The sequence below is a fragment of the Daucus carota genome, chromosome 3, assembly GCF_001625215.2.
Source record: "Daucus carota subsp. sativus chromosome 3, DH1 v3.0, whole genome shotgun sequence".
Lineage (NCBI taxonomy): Eukaryota > Viridiplantae > Streptophyta > Magnoliopsida > Apiales > Apiaceae > Daucus > Daucus carota.
Genome location: NC_030383.2, coordinates 29,128,835 through 29,153,911, shown reverse-complemented (window position 1 = coordinate 29,153,911; position 25,077 = coordinate 29,128,835). Strand labels below are relative to the sequence as shown.

The window sequence follows — 25,077 nt, the reverse complement described above, 5'->3', positions numbered from 1 at the left end:
TTGCATGAATTGCTAAAATCAATTTCGAAGTCTAGTTTTTTTTAATGCTGTTTTATTTCTGAGACTTCTGTTATGCTTTTAAAATGATTGTACTCTTATTGGTTTATGGATATTGCAGACTTTCTAAAGAAAATAATTTGTCATTATCTTTAACTATGTATCTAAATAATCATTTTTATATGATGGAGATGAACCATTTTTGTTAGTATGATGTACATGTACGATTAATTTTTTTAATACTACCTGAGGATATTTAAGAAATTAATAATTTTTCTGATACTTTAAATAGCTGAAAATTGAATTATTTAGTAAGTAGTTACACAATAAGATAGTGTCTATTTCTAGCTAAAGCATACAATACATCGATAACTTTTTGAACAAGCCTCATATTCCAGATAATCAAACGGAAGAAAGATGATCTTAAACTGGTGACAGATGATCAAGAAATGTATAGACACAGGACCAACATCCAGATAATCGGGACCGCGCTCACCGCCACATTAACTTTTACGGTAGGATTTACAATGCCCGGAGGATACCATTAAAGCGGAGAACGGGAACAAGGATTGGCAGTTTTTAGAAAGACCGTTTTTATTGCATTTATGGTATCAGATGCTTTAGCTTTGGTGCTCCCAACTTGTTATTTATTTCTCTACTTCATTGCAGCAATGTATGATGATCCACGCCGAGTATCAAAACTCAATGCCACATCAACTGCGCTCAATATTATTTCTGTTATCGCAATGATGTTCTACATCATTGCTTATGACTATTTTAAGCGTCGCCTAAACAACCGATGTAACAGGTCCATACCTTTAGTGTCGCCTGCATATACTACGCCACTTGACCGACGCTAAAAGTATGTTTTGACCGACGCTATAGGCCGTTTCTGTACTGGTTAACATATGAGTCTTGTTGGTTTCTCAAAAAGAAGCAGCAAAATAAGCAGGGTGAAGAGTACCAATACATGCAAAGGGATGAAATTCTGCCGATATCTCATGACCTCTCTAATTGTTGGAACATTATATTGTGGGTTTTAGCTAGCGCTACATTGGCAAGTCATTTTGAGCTCCGATTTGAGTGGACCTTGCTTGCGAGAAGTTGGGCTAAGATTTTCATCCTATTCGACGCCGCCCTCATGTACATCCTCTCTCTAAGGTGTTGAGGGTCTCTGCTAGTAAACGGTGAAACTGATCAATATTCCATTTGCATTTTGCAGAAAAAAAAAACAAGAAGAATGTATCATTTGCTATACCGACATGGTAATATTGCTACTTTTCTTAGAAAAAAAAGCAGAAGTAATTGTTAGAAGTTACGATACTAGCTTTTCTTTTCTACTTCTTTTCCAAATAATTTAATCATTTTTAACTTGCTTCCAACTTCTATTTCAATTTTTTACTTTAATTAAGAAGTACTTATTTTAAACTCACCCAAACCTCCCAAAACTATTTTGAACGTTACAACGCGACTACCGTATTAAGGGGATCTGATATTATTTTAGTAGCCCTGCCGTGTTGTCCACTTGAGTAGCAAACCTTCACAGACATGACTACATAAAAAGTATCTCGAGTTAGCATAGCTGCCGCATTGTTTGCTTGCATTACGTTTCCCGAGTAGAATCATATATTGTTATGGATCTTGATACTTTGTATGCCGATGCCTTGGCTGGAGATGCCGAAGCCATAGCCGAATTAGAGAAGAAAGCTGATCGCCTCAGCCAACACGATAGAACTATCCTTCACGTCGAATCCATGTATGGTCATGCAGAACGCGTGCGAAGCATTATGAAAATGTTTGAACAAATTTTTTTTTTGGTCAAGCTGGATACGTTTAAACAAACTGCGCTTCACCTGGCCGCAGATCATGGACACACTGAAGTGGTCGAGCTCCTGATTGATGCAGCCAGAGCTTTGTCTTCTCCGCTTGGTGATGATGATATACATGATCCAGTTGAAGATTTTATTAGGCGAGCTGATGAGAAGATGAGCACTGCTTTGCACCTAGCAGTCAGCAATCATCACATGGGTATTGTTAAGCTGATAGTGGAGCCAGATCCGAGGGATAGACATATTCAGAACTGTAACTATGAAACTCCCATCTACATTGCAGCAAAACTGGGCTACACCCACATAGTCATTTACGACCGCCATTACCGACCGCACAAAATCGGTCGGTTATAAGGGGCGTGGGTCCCGCTCACCAACGTTCTTCAGCTGACATGGACGCCACGTCGCTAAAACCGACCGCCACATTTCCGACCGCCTATGGTCATTTCTGATCGCCTACACTGGTTTAAAATAATTGGTCAGCTTTTAACTTGTTGTCGGCTTGTGATTTGCTGAGTGGGGACGCGGTGGAGCCCTGCTTATTTCCGACCAACGACGGTCGGAAATGACCTGCTTCGTTTCCGACCGAATTAAAACCCGGGCGGTCGGTTTTGACTTCTTAGAAAAACAATAAATTCTATTCGACTAAGTAAACTATTAAAAAAAACGAAAAACATTGTACATCCAGAAAACCGATCGACCACATTCAAGATATTTCTGACCAAACTCATAATTTTAACACAGAAAACCGACCAGATGCAACACATTTCCGACCAAACTCATAATTTTAACAAAGAAAACTGACCAAATTTAACTTATTTCCGACCACATACTCAAGTGCAGAAAACCGACCATTTCGTTCTGTCATTTTCGACCAATTTAAAACCCTTGCGGTCGGTTTTGACCTGTGAGAAAAACAAAAAAAATTATTCAGCTAAGTAAACTATTAAAAAAAAATTAAAACATTGAAACTAGCTTTAGTTAGTTAATAAATTAATAAAAAATTATTCATCACTTAATATTTGATTTTTAAATTTATTTTATTTCCATAACAAAATATAAATACCAACTAACTAATTTCAAATTAATTATTCAAACAATAGAAAAAATGTAGAATATTTTTGCTATGGTCTAATTTAAGGTACTAATCATGATAGCAAAAGAAGAAAAATAAAAAAAAATTATAAAGATGATATTCTATTACGAATCATGCATTGCAGTGAATGTGAGAGTTCAGGGTTTGGATTTTATTAGAAATTATCCTAGGTTTTATACTTCCGAAATATCAATTTGCTTTTTAGGTGATCGAACCGTACGGATCGTAAATTAAGTACTCATCGTAGTTATATACCAAAAATCAAGTTAATAGGATTTTATTTTTTGAGATATTATAACGAAAATATTATGTTATTCATAAATATAGACGTAGGGTTATTTTTTTATAAAAAAATAAATTTGTTTTTTAGGCGATCCAACTGTACGGATCGTAAATTAAGTACTCGTCGTAGTTATATACCAAAAATCAAGTCAATAGTATTTTATTTATTGAGATATTACAACAAAAATATTAGGTTATAGTACTTAAATTTTTTAAAACAGATTTAAAAGCGCATATACATATTATTAAGTAAATCTTCCTGCTAATATACAATAAATTACATTTATTGCTACATTTATTAGGATGAGATTTTGTCTTTAAATCATAAAACAATAAATATAATTTTAGAATATTGAAATTCATATTTTACAGAAGTTATATTCTTTACAAATTAGGAAATGAATATAATTCATATACAATATATATATATAAATGATAGTTATAGATGTTTTAGTTTTAGTTTGTGTAATCATGTGCAGAAAAATATAAGCATCTGTCCACTGCCAAGGAACTTTGGAAAGCAGCCAAACGTTCAGCTTGTCATGAGGATGCACCATATAACAGCTTTGAAGCCTTGTTTTATATCACTGACCAGGATGGCCACAATGTCTTGCAACTGGCAGTGATGGGAAATAACAAGGATGCGGTGGAGCTGATACTGAAGGAAGATCCGGAATATCACCACAAGCGTTCAAATAAAAACAGTGATCTCAAGTCTTTAGCTTACATAGCGGCCGAAAAGAGGTATAAAGACATTGTCAAACTAGTCTGTGAAACTTATGAAGCCAGAAATGAAATTGGTCATTGGGGTCAGACCACTTTGCATGCTGCTATTATAGGGCGTGATGCAGGTATATATGCAATGTGCTTGAATACCTGTTGGATTATCAGGGACATAAGATATGCAATTCATCGTTGTTTTCTTTTTCAGACACTGCACTTGTTCTTTTACGCCGTAACCGCCATCTAGTAACATGGGAAGACCACAGAGGGTGGACACCACTTCATTACGCCGCTTATTACGGATTTGATGAAATAATCCTTGAGATGCTAGATAAGCAAGACGAGGTAGCAGGATACCAGTTTGTGCCCAGAGAAAACATACCTCCACCATTTTTTGTGGCAGTAGAACAAGGACATCTTTCTACGGTACAACTATATATGTTCAGCCATGTAATAGGGTCAAAATCGGTCAGCGCAGATGTTAATTTTAATGGTCAAAATATACTGCACTTTATGGCATGGCGTCTGGAAAAAACAAACAAATGATAAAGTATATATTGAGGTTCTGTGAAACTAGCTCCGTGGAAAATATCGATATATTGAATCAGAAAGACATCCATGGAAATACACCTCTTCATATACTAATTATCCGTGAGGGTTGTTATGTACCTGAATTCATTAAAAGTGTCAGCATTGATAAAAATGCAACAAACAATGATGGGTGGACTCCTGTAGACATGTTATATTTCAGTAAGAACGTCACGGACGACCAGGTACGTTATCACTAGTCAAATTTAGCAAATAATAGTAAAATTTTTATTTGAAGTTGATACTTTTCTCTTAAGTAACTGATATCACCATGGAGTATTTTTATATGCAAGTTAGTTAAGTATCTAATTATATCCTCCTGATTCATTATAGGTACGAATTAGAATAGAAATCGATAATATCCAAGCTAAACACAAGTGGAAATTTTGGCACAGAAGCATCAAATTACATAACCCGAGTCCAGTGCCCTTTGGAATCAGGTTCGGAAAGGAACCTGAATTTATAAAAGCTAAGAGATTACTGATTGAAGGAGAGATTAAAAGGAAGAAAGATGAGTTTAAACTGGTGAAAGATGATCTTGAAAGGTATAGGCAAAGAACCAACACACAAATCATAGTTACCGCGCGCTTATAACTACGGTAACCTTTACCGTCGGATTTACTTTTCCAGGAGGTTACCATGAGAGTGGAGAACCCGATCAAGGTTTGGTACTTCTTTCTAGGAAAACTGCTTTTAAGGCATTCATGATCTCAGATGCTTTAGCTCTAATGTTGTCGACTTGTTCTTTATTTTTCTACTATGTATGATGATCCACTCCAAGTGTCAAAACTGAATGCTGCATCAACTGTCCTCATTATTGTTTCCGTCATTGGAATGATGTTGACATTTATCACTGGAACATATGTTGTATTGTTCCACTCACCAGCCTTGGCGATTACCGTGTGCCTAATCTGTTGCTTTTTCTTCATTCTCGTCATTGTTCAGTCGATCAAGATGATTTATGATCGTAGACTAACAAAGATTCATATAGTTTGAGTTTCTTTTTTATTATTTCCAACTTCTATTGAATTTCAGTTTCTCGTTTACTATATTTTCGTGGCATTGTAAGAAATAGATCAGTTTAATGATTTCTGTGTGGACAGAAGATGTGTTCATCGAATGGATCTCTACTCTTCGAACTGCTTATTTTTCTGCTTCTTTTTGACGAAACATATCCTGTAATTTCGTACAATCAGACAAGATGAATCTTCCTCATCCACTTTACCTGATTGTTTCAATCTATAATGAAGTTTAACCAACCTAATTAAGCTTAAAAGGCATAAACACCTCTGGTTAATTTCATTGCTTAACACTTTTATATGGTCATACAATGATGTTTAGGTTGAGGTTAATGGATCCACATGTCTCTTACCAAATAATATTAAGTCATGGTCTAACGAGCTTAAAATTCTTCTACGCTGAGACGTGTAGGCAATGTAGTCAGCCTTTTTCTTCCCAAGGAACTTGATGCGACACTCAGTGTTCATTTACACCTTCCAGTGGAAAGAGATTCTTAAACTCTGGGCTATAAATGTCTGGTGAAAAAGTCTTATATATGAATGAGAACCCGCAGGGGCCACTCGACTAATAAGAGGCATATATCTATTTAAATTTGTAATGGACTTATTTGTGAATTTGCAATATTTCCAATTATTGTCCGGGCTATCTTTAGAGAAAGTTAAAACTTGTCCCGACAACCCAATGGAACTGAATTTGCAGGTAGTTTAAACAATGCATAACGACGAATCTCGACCAGACTATGTCTATTAAAAAATACAAGATAAAGTCTTCAAGGAGCGAGCAAATATCTCCCTGCTAGCTACTCTGAGCAGACTACTCCGAAAAATGTACTCCCTCCGTCCCTCCCATTTCTTATCGTTTGTGTTGAGCACGGAGGTTAAAAAATATGTATAAAGTAGTGGAAAAGAGAAAGAAAAGTGGATGAAGTGGTGGGACCCATTGATTTTTAATGTATAAAAAGAAGATAGTGGAGTAAAAGTAGTGTGAAAAGGAAATAAAAGTGAAGAAGTGATGGGACCCATTGACTATTTTGAGTAAGTTTTGAAATGTAAAGAATTGGATGGGACATCCCAAAAAAGAAAGTGTAAAAAAATGGGAGGGACGGAGCGAGTACTAGACAATCGTGAAGTTACTGCCCAGCTGAAACCTGATGGCTAATGTTAGAAAAACATTTAAAAAAGTGTGGAAAATCTCAGAATAAGATTGGGAAAGTATGTTTCAAATGCTCGAGAACTTATATATCTTTCGATCTATTAAATTAAATCGAACATGCCATGGCATATACAGTGAAGTAAAAGTCCCTGGGTGATTCAAATCCACGAAAACTCAAAATTCGACTCGAAAATGACCCGCATAAATTGAAATAATAACCGGAGTCATGCACATCGAAAAGTTAGAAAAGGAACACTTTGCTTCTTCCTTGGTGTACTCGAGACCAGGCTATGTCACAGGCTTGACTCCAGTGGAAAGAAAACATATATGATTAACATGTCGATGCATATTTATTGTGTCGAACACCATTATGTAGAGACACCGCCATGACTAGAGAAGCAGAGAGTATGGGAGATGGTATCATAAAAGTGGTTGTGCATAATGATTATGTCAATGTGGTCCTTGACTCAGCTCCATCCAGCTCTAAAGTTTGATCACCTACGTTACATCTGGGTTGGGAACTGGGGTGGTTGGTTACCAGGCTCGCAGATATGATGCAGAAAGTGTTTTTGACTGTGTTTTTAAATCCAATTTTTTTGATTTATAAGTTAAAAGTAATTTATTTGTATGATCTAGTAAAGAGTTTATAAATCAACTTTTGACTTATAAATTGTGAGAAGTTAAACATTTTAACTTTTTTAATGACATATTTTTATTTCTTAAATTTGATTTTGTAAGAATATGTAAAAGGCTACTTTAAAAAATAATTTATTATAATATTAAATTTTTTTATACATGATATAAGTTGTATATATCAAAAAAATTATTTAAACACATAAATTAAGAGTTTTTTAAGGGAATTTATATTAGGTTTATGCAAGATTAATGTGTCGTGTTTGTTAAACGATATGCCCTTCAGACTTTAGAGTTAATTTATGTTTTATTAAATTTATGAAATTGTCTACATGTAAAATTCATAAAACCATCATATTTATAAAACCACAAATTCTAGGTTTATAAGAAGTAGAAAAGATATTAATAATATTAAAGTAAAATTATGAGCATATAGACATTAATTATTAATTATAAGAAATTTTAAACATACATTTGTGTATTTAGAATGACATGGAATGATATGAGATTCTTGTTATCCATGCTAGACAGGAGCTCCAGAGAATGTACGTCTTATCTTATTAGTTATTGTTCCGTGTCCTTTTACATATTTTTTCTGTAAAAATTTGTTACAAAATTTTTTGTAAAAATTTGTTACGAATATTTTTATCTTATTTCTGTTTTTAAAACAATTTTTTTAATGTTATCACATGCACACATAACTCAATTTAATTAAATACATTTGTTAACTTGTCTAATTTTTTAAAAAGAGATTGAGTTGAGAGACAAGATAACTTTTCAACATTCCCTTTGCATCCAAGTGAAATTATTATTTAATAGGCTAGTTTTTGTCTATTAAATAAATGTTTGGGCTTAATGTTACATTTGTCTTGAAATCAACTACCCGATTACAATTACAAAATATGATATGCTAGAAAATGATGTAAGCACATGTGTCATCTTGGTGTCCATCAAAAAGATATACAAAATATCACAAATCGTGTATCGTATCACAAATCATGCAGATACGATATCAATATCGTATCCTATTTATTGAAAAATATCGGTTAACAGATATCGTATCCTATTTATTGAAAAATATCGGTTAACAGATATACAATAAATAGTATAAATAAATATATTATTTATTGAAAAATATCGGTTAACAAATATACAATAAATAGTATAAATAAATATATTGTCAATTTCTCCCTTCCCGAATGTTCCTATGCTCCTATAAATAGGACCAGTCCCTCATTGTATTCCTCATCGATCTATCTCTCATCTATCTCTCACAATATATACTCTCACAATATATACTCTATCTCTCACACCATATACTTTTCTTTTACAATTATATTTTATTTTATCCTTTTAAGGTATAAATTTTTAATCTTATTCATTATATATATATTTATTGTTGAATTTTATGATAAAATATAAATCATTATGATTTTAAAGGCAAGAGACTCTTGTTCTTTTCTTTTGGTGGTTTGTATGTTTGTGAAAGAATTTATGATTTTTTTCAATTTTTTGTATAAATAGAAAAACAATTTATCTTAATTAGAAAATGGAATTTATTCGTAGATCACAAGATAATATTTATATAATTTATCATAATATTTTCCCCACAATTTATTATTTGTGAATCATCTTGTATGTATAATAAATGAAAAATGATTTTTTAGGAGTTTTCCCTCGTCGTAAGAAAATAATTATTTGCAATTTTTTCATCATGTACAAATGACAGATGTGAGTATACATGATTGCTTTTTATTATTGCTAAGACTTGTTACATAGTTATTAATTTTTACAAAGATAATAATAGATATATGAATAAATAATCTTTTGTATATAATTTACAATTTTGTCATGAATGAACAAATATTTGGAAGTCAATTGTTAAACAAATAATTCTTTCAAATGTACCGACATTTAGTATTTAAAAAATTATTAAAAGAAAATTATCTATACAATATCTTAATACAAACAACTTATTTTTTCTATCTTAATTAAATAATTAATATAGTTTAGATGCGGGTGTAATTAAATATTGACTTATATTATAAGATAGTATTTTTGTGAAATCATCAATAAAATATTTATAAATATAATATTTTAAGAAATATCTAACAAACAGTATTTTTACTTTTTAATATATAATGTATAAAAAAAAATTCTATTTTTCAGAATAATATATATCAACAATGTATGAATATACGCGCGTGCGCCTATATATATATAGTTTTACTTTTAATATACAAATATATAAAATATATATTATAAGATATCACAATCTTTTTAAAATAATATATAACATAAATATTATCTATTTCATCAAATATTACGGGTTCATAAATTCCAACTAAATCTGAAACTTCTTCCATATTATGATACTGAATAAAATCATAATTAATCTTTACTAGTCTTTTTGTTCTTTCTTTTATACAAACTTATATCTATACATATGTATATGTAAAATGTATACTAACATAGTTACATAGATGACACACATGCACATAACAAATTACATGCATGTAACTAATGTCAGCTTAATGTATCTACAGAAATGGAGCAAAACAACAACTCTGTGAAAGGACAGCAGGCTGGCCTAAACGGAGTCGACAAAATTGACCAGAACGGAGGTGAGAATAACCATATGGCTGCCGTTGCTGCTGATGGTCGCCAAAGCGGAATTGCTGCTACTGGTAGCAATAACGAGAACCAAATTAATGCATCAGAAGCGTAAGATTGATTCGTCGCTTACCAAACAAATGAAAGTCATGCATTATTTATATATTGTCATGTTTTGATCTCTGCAAACCAGTTTTATTAACCTTAATCAAAATTTAGATTAATTATTTGTATTAACTATTCTCTTGACGATTTTTTTTCCCTTCCAATTTAGCTACTCTGAGCAGTTTGACCTCTCGGGAATAGATGAGCTTACTCAAGTCGAGGGTTGGGGGGACGATGAGCTCACTCAATTGGAGGTGTCAAGATTTTCATTTCTTTACGACTTTACCGACTTTTTCCTACCACGTGTACAATCTACGATGTGTCTTGATTTGTACTCTTGTGCCTTACTTTTTAACACGCATTTTGAGACTACTACTATAAAGTAGAGTTTCATAATATTTTTTTAATTTTTTTTCCTCAATAAAAGTTTGCCTTTAAACTTCTATTACAAAAAAAATAAATTAAAAAAATGTTATGGAACTATACATTATAAGAGTCTCAAAATGCGTGCAAAAACGTAAACAACGTGCTGGGACGAAGGGAGTATATATATGTAGTCTAGGTACCGATAAGATAACTTAGATCATCTCCAATGAGTTCTTTAAACAACCTCTTAGCTCTAAATTTATGGAGCAAGTCAAGAATCAGTGCTCTAATAAGCTCTTAAAAACTCTTTAAAAGTTTAACTAGCATTTAGTAATTCTTAAGTTTTTATTTATAAATATATTATAAAATCGATCCCCTCCAATCTCCCTCTCTCTTTCACTTTTATAAAATAAATATAAAATATGAATAAAGAGTTAAGTACAAAGAATAATATCGAAGTTCTCATCTTTTCCAATGTATTAACTCACTAAAGCCACATTTTATGTTATCGTTGAAGGAATGCTTTACGAGCACGATTGGAAATGGTGCAAGACAGTATACAATTATGCTGCTTATTCTTGTTTATGTATTTGATACTTGCATTTAATTAACCTCCCAACTTTTTCAGAAGGAAACCGCTGCTATCCGAGCAGAAAACGTTGCTGTCCAAGCCCAAATAGCTGCTCTCCAAGCCGAAAATGACAGGCTTCGAGCTGAAAGACAGAAATTTCGAGATGAATTTTGGAGGTGCAGAATGCCTTAATCAAAATTTAGGCTAATATTTTGTTTCCATATGTAATTTCTCTTGTTCCCATGATTAATTTCTCTTGACGATACTTTTTTCTTTTAATTTGAATTTAGCTACTTCAAGGACTGTGTGGGATTTGACATGCTGGGAACAGATGAGCTTGATCAACTCATGGAGAGTTGGTTGAAAAATGAGATCACTAGATTGAAGGTATTAAAATTTTCACATCTTTATGAGACGGCCGACTTTTTCCTACCATGTGTACAACGTGCCTTGATTTGTGTATATATATGTATGTTGCTTCTTGTTTATGTATTTGATACTAGCATTTAATTAACCTCTCAACTTTTTCAGGATGAAAACAATGCTCCCCGACAACTTATATATGATAATCGAATAAACTGTGCATGTGGATGCGAGGATGGGGGAGAAGACTCAGAGGATGACAATGGCGGCCATTAGGCTGATTGTTTGTTTTGTTATCTTTTGAACTATTGTTTGGGTTGAATGTTAGAATAAATTGATATGGGTCGTTTGATCGATCTTGGTTTGGATTTTTATATATATGGATTGGTTTGAATTATGTCTGTGGATTGTTTATGTTATGGAATTTGTGTGTTGGCTGTTGGTCAATTTGTTTTTATGGTTAATGTTTATGTATGTGTGTTGTTGATTAATATCACCTGTGCTGGATTGTTATTGGATAAAGTAGAACCCCTACTATAGAGATATGCCACTAGGAAGTAGGGTCATTAAAGCTTAATTCATGCTATTATAAGTTGATTATGTATCTCAAGATTAGTTGTTTAAGACATTTGCAAAACCAATTAATGGTGGCATATTCAATATCAACCCAAGGACAGAGCTGCTGTTTTTAAAGGTGTCGTGTTTTAAAATCATGGTTTTCACATGAACTACTTTTATGCAGGTAAAACACAGTAGTGTATGGGCGGGGCAGAAACTTCAGCTGTCATGGGAACTGTCCACACTTGCTCAGAGGCTCAAGCAGATCATGAACATCTTAAGAGGAATTTAGATATCTACTACCTACACAAAGGTTTTTTATACATATAAGTCAGCACATCGTTTAATTATGACCTTGTATATATGGTGATGAATCTGTATACATGATTAATGTTTTGATGTTTGTAGATGAGAAGATGAGAGCTGCAGCCGATGAGTCATTGAAGCATTTGTTTGATGTCACTCACATTGATAACATGAAAGTTCTCAGGGCGCTGATTTATTCCAGGGAAGACACAAAATTTTCCTCCCAATCATTTGACATTGTTTCATTGCTTATGTGGTATGTCCAATCATCCAATTGTATGCTATTACAATGCATTTGAGAGTAGTAATTCAATCTCTGCATAATTTAAACCGGATAACTATTCTGGCTGGACCATCAGCTCTTGTAGTTCGAAGACTCACTTCTAATAGATTTTTAGTTGTCTAGTCTGTATAATGATATGTTCCTTTAGGACCTTTACAAGTTCTTGTTATTCATGCACAAGTAGATATTAGCTCCAGAGAATGTAGGTCTTATCTTATTACTTCGTGTCTTTTTACATATCTTTCTTTTTACATATCTTTTCTGTAAAATTTTGTTACAAAATTTTTATCTCATTTCTCTTTTCAAAATAATTTTTTAAATGTTGTCACATACACACATAACTCAATTTAATTAAATACATTTGTTGACTTGTCTAATTTTTTTTAAAAAAATTGAGTTGAGAGACAAGATAACTTTTCAACATTCCCTCTGCATCTAAGTGAAATTATTATTTAATGGGCTAGTTTTTGTCTATTAAATAAATGTTTGGGCTTAATTGGAAATCAACTACCCGATGACAATTACAATTACAAAATATGAGATGCTAGAAAATGATGTAAGCACATGTGTCATCTTGGTGTCCATCAAAAGGATATACAAAATATCACAAATCATGCAGATACGATATCAATATCGTATCCTATTTATTGAAAAATATCGGTTAACAGATATACAATAAATAATATAAATAAATATATTGTCAATCCCCCCTTCCCGAATGTTCCTATGCTCCTATAAATAGGACTCGTCCCTCATTGTATTCCTCATCGATCTGTCTCTCATCTATCTCTCACAATATATACTCTATCTCTCACACCCTATACTTTTCTTTCACAATTTTATTTTATTTCATCCTTTTAAGGTATAAATTTTTATCGTATTCATTATATATATATATTGTTGAATTTTATGATAAAATATAAATTATTTTGATTTTAAAGGCAAGTGACTCTTGTTCTTTTCTTTTGCTGGTTTGTATGTTTGTGAAAGAATTTATGGTTTTTTTCAATTTTTTGTATAAATAGAAAAACAATTTATCTTAATTAGAAATGGAATTTATTTGTGGATCACATGATGATATTTATATAATTTATCATAATATTTTTCCCAATAATTTATTATTTGTGAATCACCTTGTATGTATAATAAATGAAAAATGATTTTTTATGAGTTTTTCCTCTTCGTTAGAAATAATTATTTGCAATTTTTTTATCATGTATAAATGACAGATGTGAGTATACATGATTGCTTTTTATTATTGCTAAGACTTGTTACGTAGTTATTAATTTTTACAAAGATAATAATAGATATATGAATAAATAATCTTGTGTATATAATTTACAATTTTGTTATTAACAAATATTTGAAAGTCAATAATGGTTATAATTCTTTCAAATGTACCGACATTTAGTATTTAAAAAATTATTAAAAGAAAATTACCTATACAATATCTTAATATAAACAACTTATTTTTTCTATCTTAATTAATTAATTAATATAGTTTAGATGCTGGTGTAATTAAATATTGACTTATTTTATAAGATAGTATTTTTGAAATCATCAATAATATATTTATAAATATAATATTTTAAGAAATATCTAACAAACAGTATTTTTACTTTTTAATATATAATGTATAAAAAAAATTCTATTTTTCAAAATAATATATATCAATAACATATGAATATACGCGCCTATATATATATATATATATATATATTATACGATAATAAGAAGTGGATTTGTTTTAAAAGTAAGATACTTTTGTTATCAGTGGTATAATATTAAATAAATTATTTTGAGAAATTTTCCAACAAGTATAGTTTTACTTTTAATATACAAATATATAAAATATATATTATAAGATATCACAATCTTTTTAAAATAATATATAACATAAATACTATCTATTTCATCAAATATTACGGGTTCATAAATTCCAACGAAATCTGAAACTTCCTCCATATGAACAAAATCATAATTCTTTACTAGTCATTTTGTTCTTTCTTTTATACAAACTTATATATACACATATGTATATATAAAATGTATACTAACATAGTTACATAAATGACACACCATGTAACTAATGTCATCTTAATGTATCTACAGAAATGGATCGGAGCGAAACAACAACTCTGTGAAAGGACAACAGGCTGGCCTAAGCGGAGTCGGCAAAATTGACCAGAACGGAGGTGGGAATAACCATATGGCTGCCGTTGCTGCTGATGGTGGCCGAAGCGGAATTGCTGCTACTGGTAGCAACAATGAGAAACAAATTGATGCATCAGAAGCGTAAGATTGATTGGTCGCTTACCAAACAAATGAAAGTCATGCATTATTTATATATTGTCATGTTTTGATCTCTGCAAACCAGTTTTATTAACCTTAATCAAAATTTAGATTGATTATTTGTATTGACTATTCTCTTGACGATACTTTTTTTTTTGTCTTTCAATTTAGCTACTCTGAGCAGTTTGACCTTTCGGAAATAGATGAGCTTACTCAAGTCGAGGGTTGGGTGAACGATGATGAGGTGTTAAAATTTTCATATCTTTACGATTTTACCGACTTTTTCCTATCATGTGTACAATCTACCATGTGTCTTGATTTCTACTCTCTTTGTGCGTTACTTTTTAACACGTATTTTGAGACTCCTACTATAAAGTAGAGTTTCATAATATTTTTTTAATTTTTTTTCCTCAATAAAAGTTTGGCTTTAAACTTTTATTAGAAAAAAATTAATGAAAAACAACGTTATGGAACTATACATTATAAGAGTCGCAAAATGCGTGCAAATAATAAACGTAAACAAAGATAACTTAGATCATCTCCAATGAGTTCTTTAAACAACCTCTTAGCTCTAATTTATGGAGCAAGTCAAGAATTAGTGCTCTGATAGGCTCTTAAAAACTCTTTAAAAATTTAACGAGCATTTAATAATTCTTAAGTTTTTATTTATGAATATATTATAAAATCCCCTCCAATCTTCCCTCTCTCTTTATTAACTTTTCTCTCTCACTTTTATAAAATAAATATAAAGTATGAATAAAGAGTTAAGTACAAAGAATAACATCGGAGTTCTCATCTTTTCCAATGTATTAACTCACTAAAGCCACATCTTATGTTATCGTTGAAGGAATGATTTAGGAGTTATGCTGCTTATTCTTTGTTTATGTATTTGATACTTTGCATTTAATTAATTAACCTCTCAACTTTTTCAGGAGGAAACCGCTGCTATCCGAGCAGAAAAAGTTGCTCTCCAAGCCCAAATAGCTGCTCTCCGAGCCGAAAACGACAGGCTTCGAGCTAAAAGACAGAAATTTCGAGATGAAATATGGAGAGACAGGTGCAGAATGCCTTAATCAAAATTTAGGCTAATTATTTTGTTTCCATATGTAATTTCTCTTGTTTCCATGATTAATTTCTCTTGACGATACTTTTTTCTTTTTAATTTGAATTTAGCTCCTTCAAGGACTTTGTGCAATTTGACCTGCTGGGAACAGATGTGCTTGATCAAGTCATGGGCCATTGGTTGAAGAATGAGAACACTAAACTGAAGGTATTAAAATTCTCACATCTTTATGACACTGCCGACTTTTTCCTACCAAGTGTACAATGTGTCTTGATTTGTATATATATGTAGTCTAGGTACTAATAAGATAACTTAGATAGTGTATAGTTATATATGTTGCTTCTTGTTTATGTAGTTGATACTTGCATTTAGCTAACCTCTTAACTTTTTCAGGAGACAATTGATGCACTCCGACGACAACTTCTAAATGATAATCAACCAAACTGTGCATGTGGATGCGAGGATGGGGGAGAAGACTCAGAGGATGACAATGGCGGCCATTAGGCTGATTGTTTGCTTTGTTATCTTTTGAACTATTGTTTGGGTTCAATGTTAGAATAAATTGATATGGGTCGTTTGATCTTGGTTCGGATTTTTCTATTTATGGATTGGTTTGAATTATGTCTGTGGATTGTTTATGTTATGGAATTTGTGTGTTGACTGTTGGTCAATTTGTTTTTATGGTTAATGTTTATGTATGTGTGTTGTTGATTAATATCACTTGTGCTGGATTGTTATTAGATAACGTAGAGATATGAGTTTCTTATTCATAGTCCCTCACTCACTGTGGGGTGCACATGTGTATTTAGACCTCTTTGTATGGCCTTTGCTGGATGATTGCTCTTGTTCATACTGCTGGTTGTTTAATCTCAAAATTAGTTGTTTAAGGCATTTGCAAAACCAATTAATGGTGCCATATTCATTTTCAACCCAAGGACAGAGCTGCTGTTTTTAAAGGTATGTGCATTATCTTGTAACATAGTACTTGAAGAGCTCGTGTCATGTTTTAAAATCATGGTTTTCACATGAACTACTTTTATGCAGGTAATCCACACTAGTTTATGGGCGGGGCAGAAACTTCAGCTGTCATGGGAACTGTCCACACTTGCTCAGAGGCTCAAGCAGATCATGAGCATCTTAAGAGGAATTTAGATATCTGCTACGCCTACCTACACAAAGGTTTTTCATACATATAAGTCAACACATCGTTTAATTATGACCTTGTATATATGGTGATGAATGTGTATACATGATTAATGTTTTGATGTTTGTAGATGCGAAGATGAGAGCTGCAGCCTACGAGAGTCATTGAAGCATTTGTTTGATGCCACTAGTTGGATGCTCAGTTGGTGTGAGCACAACTGCACAAGATATCTTGCCGATAAATATCCTTCTGGCAGAGTTACTGTGAATACATGGAATTGAGGCCCTTCAAGAAATTATATCGTATGAACTAGTTGATATTGGGGAAATCTGACAATAAGAGTTTATCCGTCTACTACAATTCTTAATATCATCCCTCTACTTGTTGAAAACGTTGGGCTGATCTTTACGAAGGGAGATTTGAAGGAAGTGAGTGAGGAGGTTGCTAATTAGTACAAGGTCGGAGCTCCTGCTCATGTTGGTTTGGTTGCTCCTGTCGAAGTTGTTGTGCTCCCAGGGAACACGGGCCTTGATCCCTCTCGGACATCCTTCTTCCAGGTCCTCAATATCCCAACTAAGATTAATAAGGTTACTATTGAGATTATCACTCCAGTCGAGCTTACAAGGATGCCTAGAAGAATATATTGGCAATTGCCCTCGAGACAGAGTACTTATTCCCACAGGCTGATAAAGTGAAGGAGTACTTGCAGATCTTAGTAAGTTAATTTGTAGTAGCTGCTGCTCCAGCTGCAACTGCTGATTCTGGTGCTGATCCTGCTGAAGAGAAAAGGAAGAGCCTGCTAAAGAATCTGACTAATTTCTTTTTGCATGAATTGCTAAAATCAATTTTGATGTCTAGTTTTTTTTATGCTGTTTTATTTCTGAGACTTCTGTTATGCTTTTAAAATGATTGTACTCTTATTGGTTTATGGATATTGCAGACTTTCTAAAGAAAATAACTTGTCATTATCTTTAACTATGTATCTAAATAATCATTTTTATATGATGGAGATGAACCATTTTTGTTAGTATGATGTACATGTACGATTAATTTTTTTAATACTACCTGAGGATATTTAAGAAATTAATAATTTTTCAGATACTTTAAATAGCTGAAATTTGAATTAGTTAGTAAGTAGTTACACAATAAGATAGTGTCTATTTCTAGCTAAAGCATACATTACATGGATAACTTTTTGAACAAGCCTCATATTCCAGATAATCAAACGGAAGAAAGATGATCTTAAACTGGTGACTGATGATCAAGAAATTTATAGACACAGGACCAACATCCAGATAATCGGGACCCGCGCTCACCGCCACATTAACTTTTACGGTAGGATTTACAATGCCCGGAGGATACCATTAAAGCGGAGAACGGGAACAAGGATTGGCAGTTTTAGAAAGACCGTTTAATTTATTGCATTTATGGTATCAGATGCTTTAGCTTTGGTGCTCTCAACTTGTTATTTATTTCTCTACTTCATTGCAGCAATGTATGATGATCCACGCCGAGTATCAAAACTCAATGCCACATCAACTGCGCTCAATATTATTTCTGTTATCGCAATGATGTTCTACATCATTGCTTATGACTATTTTAGGCGTCGCCTAAACAACCGATGTAACAGGTCCATACCTTTAGTGTCGCCTGCATATACTGCGCCACTTGACCGACGCTAAAAGTATGTTTTGACCGACGCTATAGGCCGTTTTTGTACTGGTTAACATATGAGTCTTGTTGGTTTCTCAAAAAGAAGCAGCAAAATAAGCAGGGTGAAGAGTACCAATACATGCAAAGGGATGAAATTCTGCCGATAACTCATGACCTCTCTAATTGTTGGAATATTATATTGTGGGTTTTAGCTAGCGCTACATTGGCAAGTCATTTTGAGCTCCGATTTGAGTGGACCTTGCTTGCGAGAAGTTGGGCTAAGATTTTCATCCTATTCGACCCCGCCCTCATGTACATCCTCTCTCTAAGGTGTTGAGGGTCTGCTAGTAAACGGTGAAACTGATCAATATTCCATTTGCATTTTGCAGAAAAAAAAAACAAGAAGAATGTATCATTTGCTATACCGACATGGTAATATTTCTTGTATTACAAGTTGTTTCAAAATACATCATCAAACACCATGTCATTGCTGAGAATATAGTGACCAAATAAACTATTAATTAATTTTGAGCAACATGGGATCGTGCATTAATATTTAAGTAATATATGTGTGTTACATTGTTACGCTATAGTTAACTAATATATGGTTGTTAGAGCATCTCCCGCAGCTTTGTGTCCTAAGCTATTAATATAAGGAATACGACATAAAACACAACTCCAGCAGAGTCCTAGCTATCCCTTAAAAAGTTAAGATGCCCACTTCGTTCTTCATTTTTAAGGATTGTGAAACCATTCCTCGTACTATTTTGAAGAATAAAATATTCACTTCTCACCTTTTCCCCTCTCTTTCCCTCCTTTCTCTATCCTACTTACAAGTTGGATATGATATTATAATAATAATAGGGAATAGAAATAGAGAATGTTGTTGGAGTTCCCATTCAATAAAATGTAGTAATCCCTGAAAAAATGAATATTTTATTATATATTTAGGGAACATGTGTTAGGACTCTGCTGAACATATTTTACCTCGTATAATTTATAAGTACTTTTGTTGACATCTTTTTGTTTTATACTATCATATGGTGCGAAAAGATTTTGAACTATTTATTGTACAAGAAATTATCATCTCTAACAACTTTTAAAGATATTTTAATATAGAGATTATTAATTTCGGGGCCTTCTATATTCTAACAGGTGATGTCCACCCTAGACCCTATTAAAGTCAACTAACAGAATGACTGTTTGGCAACCAAGGAGAAATGCTTCTCTTTATAGAAGTTGACTTTTACTTTTATTAAACAGTTTATATAAAAAGCAGAAGTAATTGTTAGAAGTTACGATACTAGCTTTTCTTTTCTATTTCTTTTCCAAATAATTTAGTCATTTTTAACTTGCTTCCAACTTCTATGTCACTTTTTTTAAGTACTTATTTTAAACTCACCCAAACCTCCCAAAACTATTTTGCACGTTACAACGAGACTACGTATTAAGGGGATCTGATATTATTTTAGTAGCCCTGCCGTGTTGTCCACTTGAGTAGCAAACCTTCACAGACATGACTACATAAAAAGTATCTCGAGTTAGCATAGCTGCCGCATTGTTTGCTTGCATTACGTTTCCCGAGTAGAATCATATATTGTTTATGGATCTTGATACTTTGTATGCCGATGCCTTGGCTGGAGATGCCGAAGCCATAGCCGAATTAGAGAAGAAAGCTGATCGCCTCAGCCAACACGATAGAACTATCCTTCATGTCGAATCCATGTATGGTCATCCAGAACGCGTGCGAAGCATTATGAAAATGTTTGAACAAATTTTTTTTTTGGTCAAGCTGGATACGTTTAAACAAACTGCGCTTCACCTGGCCGCAGATCATGGACACACTGAAGTGGTCGAGCTCCTGATTGATGCAGCCAGAGCTTTGTCTTCCTCCGCTTGGTGATGATGACATGATCCAGTTGAAGCTTTTATTAGGCGAGCTGATGAGAAGATGAGCACTGCTTTGCACCTAGCAGTCAGCAATCATCACATGGGTATTGTTAAGCTGATAGTGGAGGCAGATCCGAGGGATAGACATATTCAGAACCGTAACTATGAAACTCCCATCTACATTGCAGCAAAACTGGGCTACACCACATAGTCAAGTTGATCTGTGATGCTTGTTCAGCTCCATCTATAGATGGTCCGCATGGTACAAGTGCTTTGCATCCTCTTATAATGAATTGGAACAACAATAAAGGTATGCCGTATATACTTGTTGGCTGTTGCTGGCAATTGTTACTCCCTATGTCCCACCACCACCATCAGGTTTTTCTATTATTTTTTGGCACACATTTTGAACTTTCTGCGTACTTATATAATATAGTTTTTAAAGAAAAAGTTCTGAATTAAAAGTTTAACATTTAAATTTTTATTAAAAAAATAAATTAAAAATACGTTATACAAACTATGCTTTGACCCAAACATACATGATTCCTTATATTTTTTGTGACAGCTTGCCTGCTATCTAAATTCTATAATCGTAATTTCAACCCACACTACTAGAAAAACGGGTAAAATTGACTGCCATTTTCGGTCAATTTTAGTTAAAATTGACCGGGTTCGGTCAAATTTAGTTATTTTTGACCGGAATCGGCGGTCAGTCTTAGCGTAATGGATTTTAGTCATTTTCGGTAAATTACTTGTGATTATTTCTTCTACTTCATTTGCAGCAATGTATGATGATCCACGCCGAGTATCAAAACTCAATGCAACATCAAGAACTTGCGCTCAATATTATGTTCTGTTAGGCGCAATGATGTTCTACATCATTGCTTATAGACTATTTTAAAAAAACGTCGCTACACAACCGATGGTAACAGGTCCATACCTTATGGTCCCTGCATAGACTACGCGCCACTTTCGACCTAAAGTAATGTTTTGACCGACGCTATAGGCCGTTTCTTACTCGTTAACATATAGTCCTTGTTGGTTTCTCAAAGAAGCAGAGCAAAATAAGCAGGTTGAAGATACAATACATCTCAAAGGGATGAAATTCTGCCGATATCGCATGGACCTCTCTAATGTGTTGGAACTTATGATTGTGTGGTTTTACTAGCCGCTACATTGTGCAAGTCCATGTTTGAGCTCCGATTTTGAGTGGACCTTGCTTGCGAGAAGTGGGGCTAAGATTTTTCATCCTATTCGACGCCCGCCTCATGTACAATCCTCTCTCTAATGTGTTGAGGGTCCTGCTAGTACACGGTGAAACTGAATCAAATTCCATTTGCATTTTGCAGAAAAAAAAAACAAGAAGAAGTATCATTTGGATATACGACATTGGTAATATTGCTACTTTTCTTAAGAAAAAAAGCAGAAGTAATTGTTGAAGTTACGATACTAGCTTTCTTTTCACTTCTTTTCCAAATAATTTAAATCTTTTTAACTTGCTCCAACTCTATTTCAATTTTTTACTTTATTAAGAAGTACTTATTTAAAAACTCACCCAACCTCCCAAAACTATTGCACTTTACAATCGGACTACCGTATTAAGGGATCTGATATATTTTTAGTAGCCCTGCCGTGTTGTCCCTTGAGTAGCAAACCTCACAGACAGACTACAAAAAGAGTATCTCGAGTTAGCAATAGCTGCCGCATTGTTTGCTTGCATTAACGTTCCCGAGGAGAATCATATTGTTATGGATCTTGATACTTGTATGCCGAGGCCTTGCTGGAGTGCCGACGCCATAGCCGAATTAGAGAAGAAACTGATACACCCACCTCAGCAAACAACACGATAGAACTACCTTCATCGAATCCATGTATGGTCACCAGAACGCGTGCGCATCATAGGAAAATGTTGAACATATTTTTTTTTTTTGGGTCAAGCTGGATACGTTTAAACACACTGCGCTTTCACCTGGCCGCAGATCATGGACACCTGAAGTGGTCCGAGCTCCCTGATTGATGCAGCCAGATCTTGTCTTCCCGCTTGGTGAGGATGATATACATGATCCAGTTGAAGATTTTATTAGGCGAGCTGATGAGAAGATGAGCACTGCTTTGCACCTGCAGTCGAGCAATCATCACATGGGTATTGTTAAGCTGCTAGTGAGCCAGATCCGAGGGAGAGCATATTCAAACTGTACTATGAAACTACCCAATCTACATTGCAGCAAAACTGGGCTACACCCCATATTCAGTTTACGACCGCCATTACGACCGCACAAAATCGGTCGTTTATAAGGGGCGTGGGTCCCGCTCACCAACGTTCTTCAGCTGACATGGACGCCACGTCTGCTAAAACGCGACCGCCACATTTCCGACCGCCTAGGTCATTTCTGATCGCCTACACTGGTTTAAAATAATTGGTCAGCTTTAAACTTGTGTCGGCTTGTGATTTTGCTGAGTGGGGACGCGGTGGAGCCCTGCTATATTTCCGACCACGACGGTCGGAAAGACCTTTCGTTTCCCCGCCGAATTAAACCCGGGCGGGTCGGTTTTGACTCATCTTGAAAACAATAAATTCTATCGACTAAGTAAACAATAAAAAAAACGAAAACCATTGTACATCCAGAAAACCAGACCACATTCAGATATTTCTGACCAAACTCAAATTTAACACAGAAACCGACCAGATGCAACACATTTCCGACCAAACTCATAATTTTAACGAACAAGAAAACTGACCAAATTTAACTTATTTCCGACCACATACTCAGTGCAGAAAACCGACCATTTCGTTCTGTCATTTTCGACCATTTAAAACCCTTGGGTCGGTTTGTTGACCTGTGAGAAAAAACAAAAAAATTATTCAGCTAAGTAAACTAGTAAAAAAAATTAAAACATTGAAACTAGCTTAGTTAGTTAATAAATTTAAAAATTATTCATCACTTAATATTTGATTTTTAAATTTATTTTATTTCCATAACAAAATATAAATACAAACTAACTAATTCAAATAAATATTCAAACAATAGAAAAAATGTAGAATATTTTTGCTATGGTCTAATTTAAGGTACTAATTCATGGATAGAGCAAAAGAAGAAAATAAAAAAAAATTATAAAGAGGATATTCTATTACGAATCATGCATTGGCAGTGATGTCAGATTCAGGGTTTGGATTTTATTAGAAATTATCCTAGGTTTATACTTCCAAATTCATTTGCTTTTTAGGTGATCGAACCGTACGATCGTAAATAAGTACTCATCGTAGTTATATACCAAAAAGCAGTTAATAGGATTTTTATTTTTTAGATATTATAACGAAATAGTATGTTCAAGAAATATAGACGTAGGAGTTATTTTATAAAAAAATAAATTTTGTTTTTTAGGCGATCCAACTGTACGGATCGTAAATTAAGTACTCCGTCGTAGTTATAATACAAAATCAAGTTCAATAGTATTTTATTTATTGAGATATTACAACAAAATATTAGGTTTATAGTACTTAAATTTTTTAAAACAGATTCAAAAGCGCATACATATTATTAAGTAAATCTTCGCCGCTAATATAACAATAATTACATTTATTGCTAACATTAATTAGGATGAATTTTTTCTTTAATCAGAAAACAATAAATATAATTTAAGAAGATTGAAATTCATATTTTACAGAAGTTATATTCTTACAAATTAGGAAATTGACTATAATTATATACATATAGATAGTATAAAATAGTTAAGATGTTTTAGTTTTAGTTTGTGTAATCATGTGCAGAAAAATATAAGCATTTCGCACTGCCAAGAACTTGGAAAGCAGCCAAACGTTCAGCTTGTCATGAGGATCACCCTATAACGCTTTGAAGCCTTGTTTTATACACTGACCAGGATGGCCACAATGTCTGCAACTGGCAGTGATGGGAAATACAAGGATGCGGGGAGGCGTGATACTGAGGAAGATCCCGAATATCACCACAAGCGTTTCAAAAAAACAGTGATCTCAAGTCTTAGCTTACATAGCGGCCGAAAAGAGGTTAAATAATTGTCAAACTGTCTGTGAACGTATGAAGCCAAAATGAAATTGGTCATTGGGGTCAGACCACTTTGCATGCGGCTATTTAGGCGTGGGATCAGGTATATATGCATGTGCTTGAATACCTGTTGGATATCAGGGACATAAGATATGCAATTCATCGTTGTGTTTTCTTTTCATAGACACTGCACTTGTTCTTTTACTCGCCGTAACCCCATCTAGTAACATGGGAAGACCACAGAGGGTGGACCACCACTTCATTACACGCCGCTTATTACGGAATTGAGAATAATCCTTGAGATGCTAGATAAGCAAGACGAGGTAGCAGGATACCATTTTTGTGCCCAGAGAAACATACCTCCACCTTTTTTGTGGCAGTAGAACAAGGACATCTTTCTAGGTACAACTATGATATGTCAGCCTGTAATAGGTCCAAAATCGGTCAGCGCAGATTTAATTTTAATGGTCAAAATATAGTGCACTTATGGGATGGCGTCTGGAAAAACAAACAATGAAGTAAAGTAGA

General features: G+C 33.6%; 1 protein-coding gene and 1 long non-coding RNA gene across 2 annotated transcripts; both read left to right on the top strand.

Moving 5' to 3' along the window:
- Positions 1–1,631: 1,631 nt before the first annotated feature.
- Positions 1,632–5,526, top strand: LOC135146780 (uncharacterized). Its single transcript, XM_064089916.1, has 3 exons — positions 1,632–2,169; positions 3,684–4,055; positions 4,136–5,526. Exons 1-3 carry the CDS (start codon positions 1,632–1,634, stop codon positions 4,471–4,473), a joined length of 1,248 nt encoding a protein of 415 aa, XP_063945986.1. The 3' UTR covers positions 4,474–5,526.
- A 5,474-nt stretch (positions 5,527–11,000) lies between these two features.
- On the top strand, positions 11,001–12,573 carry LOC135151087 (uncharacterized). The gene is made up of 4 exons (XR_010289565.1): positions 11,001–11,151; positions 11,266–11,362; positions 11,507–12,209; positions 12,305–12,573. It is a non-coding gene; the product is annotated as an uncharacterized LOC135151087 (long non-coding RNA).
- Positions 12,574–25,077: the final 12,504 nt, after the last annotated feature.